Source organism: Narcine bancroftii, chromosome 1 (genome assembly GCF_036971445.1).
Source record: "Narcine bancroftii isolate sNarBan1 chromosome 1, sNarBan1.hap1, whole genome shotgun sequence".
In the NCBI taxonomy this organism is placed as follows: domain Eukaryota; kingdom Metazoa; phylum Chordata; class Chondrichthyes; order Torpediniformes; family Narcinidae; genus Narcine; species Narcine bancroftii.
The window spans coordinates 450,901,280-450,910,203 of NC_091469.1; the positions used below are offsets into that span (position 1 = coordinate 450,901,280).

The window sequence follows — 8,924 nt, forward strand, 5'->3', positions numbered from 1 at the left end:
TATATGTTCTCTTCAATCTAGGTGTTATGGCTTAATCTTTCACCTACTCTATGCATGCTCCATAAAGGATGGAACTGGGTAATAAGACTAATCAATTGCATTCAGTTTTGTCTATGCTTCATTATGTTCAATTTGCTCTTGTAATAGGTTAGTCATTAACTTAAACTAAACTCTGAAGCAATGCCCTGTGGCCCATTCTTGATGTCTGCAATTTCCAGATGCTGAAGGCAGCTAACTCACACACTGGGGTTGTGTTCATTGGCAAACCGTTTATTGAGAGCTTACTGCTCTCACATAATGATTCACACCCTTCATGCCTGACTCAGTGCCAGTCAAGAAAAAAAAACTTTTCATTGCAAGAAGATAATTTCAAGCTACAGAAATTCTTACCATTGTTAAAGAGTATATACAATTTACATCAGGATCTTGATCATTGTTTGTCCATTGAAATTAATCATGTCTAACTTCCTCAACGTAACCACCAGAGAAATAGCAAGTTTATTACTTACTCCTGGACTTCACATCAGTGACCAGCAGGTAAAGTCTGAGTGCAGAACAGCCAGCAAGTTGAGAAAAGCCCAGTGGAGCACAGCCATCAATGTCTGGACTGACATTCTGGCTTTAACATTCTGACATTCACAGGAGTAATGACTTGCAGCTTATCACACAACTTCCAAAAAGATTCAGATTCAGCTTCTCTGCCATCGGTTACATTTCTCTAAATATTACCCAAATATTTTGCTTGCTATACAATATTTTTTATTCATCTATGGTGCTACCATTGTTATTGGTGAATATGAACCCATCAGATACCTTGCTTCCTCCATCTTGTTTAGGTCCTACTTTCCAAGTGCATCTTCCCTTTTCATTCTTCTCACCACCCAAATGCTATGAGATTGAATGATTGAAATCTGAACAACACCACTTCTACAACATCAATGGACCAAATATTGATCAAAGTTATAAGCCATTTTTCCTGTCAATAATACTTTTTTTTATCCAGTTTTGGGATCTGAGTGCTGCTAGCAAAGGCAACATTTATTGTCCATCCTTAATTGTTCCTCAGAAAATACTGTTGATCCATCTTTGTAAATTGCTGTGATTCTTCTGGAAGAGATTCTATTGGGGAGGGAGATCCAGGATTCAGACCCAAAGATAGTGAAAGAATGGCGATATGCTAAGGTAGTGTGAAACTTATTGATGTTATGTCTACAGATTTTCGTGTTTTAGTTCTTGCAGATGATATCTTTCTGTATGCTTGAAACCTTTGTCATAGAGCATAGACCATTACAGCACAGAGCAGGCCCTTTGTCCCACGATGTTGTGTTGACCTATATAAACCTACTTCACAAAAATTTCATATCTTCTAACCTCACACACTTGTCCTTTGGAATGTCCCTACTCCATTCTCTGTGTAAAAAATAAACCTTACCTCTGACATCTCCCCTAAACTTTCCTCCACTCCCCTATATATATTAATTAAGGACACATTTGATGAACTCTAACACATCAGTATGGGAGACACACTCAATATGTAGAAAGTTAAAATCACCCCCAATCACAAATGAATGTTTCTTGCAACTCTTTTCTGATTTGCTCCAATTCCCACAGAAATAGCAAAAGAAATTGATGAAGGGAGGGCAGTAGATAAAGATTTTGTAAGGCATTTGTAAAGCATTAGTAACTCGTTCAGAAAGGAATGAGGCATGGAACCTTGGCTGCATGGATTCAGAATTGACTTGCCTATAGAAAGCAGAGAATAGAAGTGAACAGGAAATACTTTGCCTGGAAGTCAGTGACCAGTGAAGTTCAGCCGGGATCAGTTCCAGGACCCCTTTTCATTGTGAATTTTATAAATGACTTGGATGAGGAAGTAGAGGGATGGGTCAATAAGTTTGCTGATGGTTGTGGATTGGAAAGTAGGTTACAACAGGATATAGAACGGATGCAAAGTTGGGCAGAAAAGTGGCAGATGGCATTCAATCTGGATAAGTGTGAGGTTATGTATTTTGGAAGCTCAAACTTGAAGGCAGAGTACAGGATTAATGGTAGGACACTTAACAGTGTGAAAGAGCAGAGGAACCTCGGGGTAGTTAAGAAAGCCTATGGTATCCTGGGCTTTATTAATCAAGGAATTGAATTCAGAATTCATGAGATAATGTTGCAGCTTTATAAATATATGGAGGGACCACACTTATAATTTTGTGTTCAGTTCTAGTCACCTCATTATAGAAAAGATGTGGAAGCTATGGAGAGGGTGGAGAGGAGATTTACCAGAATGTTGGCTGGATTGGAAAATATGCCATGAGGCAAGGTTAGTAGAGCTGGGAGTTTTTTCTTTGAGGTCAAGAAGGATGAGAAGTGATTTAATAAAGATGTACAAGATTCTGAGAGGTAAAGATAAGGTGGACAGCCAGCACATTTTCCCCAGGGCAGGAGTAGTAAACACCAGAGGACATCTAAACAAAGTGCAGGGAGGAAAGTTTTTTTAAATTTATACAGAGAGTTGTGGGTGCCTGGAATGCATTGTCAATGGTAGTGGTGGAGGCTAGAACAAGAGGGGCATTCAAGAAACTCTTAAATAGGCACATGGATGAAAGAAAAATAGAGGTCTTGAGATAGGGGGTTTAGTTAGTTTTTTGGTAGGTAAATGTGGGTTGCCATGACAACATGGACCATAGGGCCTATACTGTGCTGTAATGTTGTTTGCTCTATGTTTTATTGGGTGGTCTATAATACAATCCCATCAATGTGGTCATCCCTGTCTTCATCCTCAGTTCCACCCATTTCACCTCAGTAGACTGTCCTTTAGTCTGTCCTATCTGAGCACTGCCCATGATCTTTTTTCCTTATTAGCACTGCCCCTTTCATTCCTTCCTTTCTATCATGTCTAAAACAATGGTAGCCCAGGGCATCGAGATGACACTTCTGCTCCTGCAACCAAGTCTCATGAATGTCATAACTCCACAAACTGATCCATATTATAAGCTCATACCCCTTTCCTCCAAAACTCACATTAAAATAAACACAACTTAGAACATCATTCCCACCATGCTCCAACTTTTTTATTTCTGTCTGCAGGCTTAACATCATTTTTTTTCAATGTTTGGATCAAAGTCTTCATAAAGTCTGGAGCTAAGTGGTCCTGGTAAAGTAACAAATGGGCATTAATGAATAGATTGTAAACTCCTTAAGTTCTGTTTGACAGCACAATCATTGTTAAACAGGGTATGATGAAAATGTATGGGGGAGGAAGGGGGAAAAAGTGATTGACAGGCACCATTTATTATTTTGCCCTAATGATCTTTGATCGTTGTTACATAGGAACAGGGAGTTAATGTGTCTGCACGTGGGCTCCTTCTTGGCAGTGAAGGGGAGCCTGCACCATCTTGGACCGGCCGTGTGTTGCAGCGATTCAGCCCGTTTTCTCATGTGGTCACTAGGCCCGCTACAAGTGCTGCTATTAACTGAAAATGTTCCTCTTCCACTCGACTTCCCAAAGAGTAGCCTCCCAATTTTCCAGATTAAACTCCATCTGCCATTTCGGCACCCATAACTCTGATCAATGTCTTTCTTTGCTAGCCTGTTGCGCTGTTCACATCTCCACCAATCTTACTGTCACATCTGCAGATATACTAACCACCCAGCTACTTCCACATAAATATCAGGGGTCCCAAAAAATGTATGAAGGAAAAGATTCTTTACTTTAAAGTTGTTACAGCACATGAGGCACATCATGAGGTTGCAAACCTCCATTACATATCCGTATACTGGGTGTCCTGCTCTGTGTCAGCCCCTGGTGGCAGCCAAGTATAATCAAACAGTAAGGCATTGATAGTTGCTTGCAACCATGATAACTATTATTACAACCCCGTCCAGCCTACCAGAAACACCAGCAGTAGCCATGGCACAGCAGCAATGTGAAGGGCACGCGGAGAAGAACAGCGAGTTCAGTTTCTACCACCGCCAATGGGGCAGGAACATCTGGCGATGCCCCTCCCTCCATGCTCATACCCCAGCGCCAAAACCAGCACGGCCATGGGAAATGGGCAGGCTGGCCGCCGATAGTGGCCTCGGCGGATGACATACAGAATGGTCTACTATACCTCAGAGATGAGCAAGTCCCTGTTGGTCCTCTGGTCTCTGAGGTATAGTGGGCCTTTTTGTGATAAGGATCGACACAGGCACGGATATTAGCCTCATCCCACTCACGTACTTTGAGGTGAGATACAACATCAAAGGCCTTCTACTGTAAGCGGCCAACGGGTTTTCCATTCCCAGCTACAGGGTCCATCTGGTGAACATCCACGTCACAGACGCCATTTTACAGTGGGAGTACACCATTGAGTCTGTGGGAAAGGCACTACTTGGAGTGGATTGCCTCTGGGCTCACAAACTGCTGGTGGACATGACAAGATGCCATAACTTTCCAGTCTTTCCCCTTCATCCTGTGGAGGCATGCTTTCCTGCATTTGGGAATCCTTGCCTCTGACCATCACAAGTATGCCTCCCTATTGGCCAAGTACCTAGCTTTATTGGCACTGAACTTCCATGACTCCAACCCACCAGATTGAGTGGAGCACCACATGGAGACTGCCAGCCACCTTGTGCATGCATGAGCCCTGCACCTCTCGCCAGACAAGCTCCAAGAAGAAAAAGCTGAGTTCGCTGCCATGGAGGAGTTTGAGATCATCTGTCGTTCCAACAGCCTGTGGGTCTCCCCATTCCACATGGTGCAGAAGAGCTCCGGTGGTTGGGATCTGTGTGGCAACTACCGACATCTAAAAGAGGTGACAGTCCTGGACAGGTACCCCATCCCACACATCCGGGATTTTGCCACGAGGCTACCGGGCTGCTGGGTATTCTCCAAGGTGGACCTTGTAAAGGGTTACCACCAAATCCTGATGCACCCCTACAACTTCCTGAAGATGGCCATCATCACACCCTTCGGCCTCTTTGAATTCCTAAGAACGCCTTTTGGACTCAAAAGCACAGCCTAGACTCTCCAACGGCTAATGGACATGATCGGCAGGGACCTCAACTTCATCTTCATTTATCTAGACGACATCCTCATCGTCTGCCCCATTGCCCAAAGGACCCATCTCACCCATCTGTTTGACAGACTGCAGTAGTTCAGGCTTACTGTGAACCCTGCCAAATGCCAGTTTGGCATGCAACCAATAGGTTTCTTGGGGCACCGCATCACCCCAGAGGGTGCCACACCACTACCTGACAAGGTGGAGGCCATTCAGAACTTCCCTAAGCCGAGCATGACCAAAGGACTACAGGAGTTTCTGGGGATGGTCAACTTCTACCATCACTTCCTCCCAGGAGCGGCCACCCTCATGCAGCCTCTGTTTGCCGGAGGCCACGGAGGCTTTCTACGCCACAAAGTCAGCACAGGTGAAGGCCACGGTGTAGTGCGCGTCAAAAGAACCAAAGACTTGTTGATCCAAACCAAGGCTTTTATTAACTAAAAGACTGGAGCATATCACAAGTAGGTTGACCAGTCCAGAATGACCTGGTCTGGCTAGGAGCAATCCTTTAAGACCTGCCAGTAGGTGTGGCTACACTCTCAGCCAATCACAGTCATCCTACACTACCATCTGTACCTATGTACATATACACATTGGTGATAGAATCTGTACTATCACACACGGCACTGGCACACCCAGATCCCACTTCCACCCGGCCCTCACAATGGATGCTTCAGACATAGTGAGGGCGTGGTGCTAAAGCAATGGGTCAACGAGTACCGGTCATTCAACCATGAACCTTTTGGGGAAGGCATGATCTCTACAAGAAGGATGGGTTACACCTAAACCCAAAAGGGGTCAATATATTGGCAGCTAGGTTTGGTACAGCCGTCGGGTACGGTTTAAACTAATTTGGCAGGGGGATGGGAACCTGTATGATAGGGCAAAGGACAGAAAAGATAAAACAGGAAAAGTTAGGTTAGGCAGCGAAAGTAAAAAATCAGAAAGAGCAAGGAGGGTGAAAAAAGCAAATCTGAAGGCTTTACATCTTAATGCAAGAAGCATTCGGAACAAGGTAGATGAATTAGCTGTAGAAATTGAGATAAACAAATATGATTTGATGGGATTACAGAAACATGGCTGCAAGGTGGGCAAGCCTGGGAACTTAACATCCTGGGGTATACGATATTTAGGAGGGATCGGCAAGAAAGAAAAGGGTAGTATTGACGGTGAGAGAAGGGACCGACACGATTGACAGAAAGGATATCAACTCGGAAGATGCGGAATCTATATGGGTAGAACTGAGGAATAGCAAGGGGCGGAAAACGTTAGTGGGGGTGGTATATAGGCCTCCAAATAGTAGTGTAGAGGTGAGGGAAGGCATTAAAAGAGAAATTAGAAAAGCATGCAATAAGGGAACAGCTGTCATCATGGGAGACTTTAATTTACATATAGATTGGACTAGTCAAATTAGTAAAAATACTGAGGAGGAGGAATTCCTTGAATGTTTATGGGACGGTTATCTAGACCAATATGTCGAGGAACCAACTCGGGAGCATGCCATTTTAGATCTGGTATTATGCAATGATAAGGGTCTAATCAACAATCTTGTTGTACGAGGCCCTTTGGGTAAGAGCGATCACAATATGATCGAATTCTCACTCAACATGATGAAATTAAAACCAAGACTAAGGTCCTGAATTTAAATAAAGGGAATTATGATGGTATGAGATGGGAGTTGAGTAAGATTGATTGGGTGGTGTTTATGGGGGAGTTGACTGTGGATAGACAATGGAAAGCATTCACAGATCTAATGGAGAAATTGCAAAAATCGTTTATACCGGTTTGGCATAAAAATAAACCAAAAAAGGTGACTCAACCGTGGATAATAAGGGAAATTAGAGACAGCATTGGGTCCAAAGAGAGAGCATATCAATTGGCCAAAAAAAGTACCGCAACCGAAGACTGGGAGCAGTTCAAGATGCAGCAAAGGAGGACAAAGGGATTAATCAAGAGAGCAAAAATAAATTACGAAAGTAAGCTTGCGGCAAATATAAAAACCGACTGCAAAAGCTTTTATAAATATGTCAAGAGGAAAAGATTGGTGAAATCCAGAGTAGGTCCTTTGCAGTCGGAATCAGGGGAATATATAATGGGGAATAAGGAAATGGCAGACCAATTAAATTCTTACTTTAGTTCTGTTTTTACAAGAGAGGATACAAATAACCTCCCAAGGATGTTGGGAAACATAGAGACTAATGCAAGGGAGGAACTGAAAGAAATCAGTATCTCTAAGGACATGGTCTTGGGGAAATTGATGGGATTGAAGGCAGATAAATCCCAAGGGCCTGATAATCTACATCCTAGGGTACTTAAGGAAGTGACCATTCAGATAGCAGATGCTTTAAGAATTATTTTCCAGAACTCAATAGACTCACGATCAGTGCCCATGGATTGGAGGGTAGCTAATGTTACCCCACTATTTAAAAAGGGGGTAGAGAAAAAGTGGGGAATTATAGGCCAGTGAGCCTTACATCAGTAGTGGGCAAAATGATGGAATCCATTATTAAGGATGTAATAGTGGAGCATATGACTAGCAGAGAAGGGATCAGACAGAGTCAACATGGATTTACAAAAGGTAAATCGTGCTTGACAAATCTATTGGAATTCTTTGAGATGGTGACAGGTAAAATAGATAGGGGAGAGCCAGTGGATGTGGTGTACCTGGACTTCCAAAAGGCCTTCGATAAGGTCCCGCATAAACGACTGGCTTACAAAATCAAGGCTCATGGGATTGGGGGCAAAGTATTGATGTGGATTGAGAACTGGCTGGCAGGTAGAAGACAGAGAGTTGGGATAAATGGCTCATTTTCTGAGTGGCAGACGGTGACCAGTGAGGTGCCACAGGGATCTGTACTGGGACCCCAGCTGTTCATAATTTACATTAATGATCTGGATGAGGGGATTGGATGTAATATCTCCAAATTTGCAGATGACACTAAGCTAGGAGGGGTTGTGTGCACAGAAGAGGGGGTCAGGAAGCTCCAGTGTGATTTGGATAAATTGAGGGACATGGCAAATGCACTACAATGTGGATAAATGTGAGGTTATCCACTTTGGTAATACAAACCGGAGGGCAGATTACTATTTGAATGGCAATAGATTAAGAGATGGGGAAGTGCAGAGAGACCTAGGGGTACTTGTACACCAGTCTCTGAAGGCGAGCATGCAGGTACAGCAGGCGGTTAAAAAGGCAAATGGTATGTTGGCCTTCATATCAAGAGGGTTTGAGTATAGGAACAAGGATACCTTACTTCAGCTGTACAGGGCCTTGGTGAGACCACACCTGGAGTATTGTGTGCAGTTTTGGTCACCTTATCTAAGGAAGGATGTTCTTGCAATGGAGGGAGTGCAGAGGCGATTCACCAGGCTGATACCTGGAATGGCAGGAATAACTTATGAGGAAAGAATGCGCAAATTGGGATTGTACTCGCTGGAGTTTAGAAGATTGAGAGGGGATCTCATAGAGATATATAAAATTCTGGCTTGACTGGACAGAATGGATGGAGATGGGATGTTTCCAATGATGGGAAAATCCAGAACCCGGGGCCATGGTTTGAGGATAATAGGCAAACCATTTAGGACCGAGATGAGGAGAAATTTCTTGACCCAGAGGGTGGTGAATCTGTGGAATTTATTGGCACAGCGGGCAGTAGAGGCAGGTTCATTAAATATATTTAAGAGGGAATTAGATATATTTCTTCAGTATAAGGGTATTAAAGGTTACAGAGAGAAGGCGGGGACGGGGTACTGAACTTTAAGATCAGCCTTGATCTCGTTGAATGGCGGAGTAGGCTCGAAGGGTCGAATGACCTACTCCTGATCCTATCTTCTATGTTTCTATGTTTCTAAGTAACTGCTGGCCTTGTACCTGGCAATATCCCACTT

At 43.5% G+C, this 8,924-nt stretch overlaps 1 protein-coding gene across 1 annotated transcript in view; it reads right to left on the minus strand.

Moving 5' to 3' along the window:
- Positions 1–4,496, minus strand: part of LOC138760883 (myosin-IIIa-like) — a 57,105-nt gene extending 52,609 nt beyond the window's left edge. The window contains exon 1 of the mRNA XM_069932192.1: positions 4,398–4,496. Coding sequence (XP_069788293.1) covers positions 4,398–4,496 — 99 coding nt within the window. The remainder of the gene's footprint in view (positions 1–4,397) is intronic.
- Between the last annotated feature and the right edge of the window lie 4,428 nt (positions 4,497–8,924).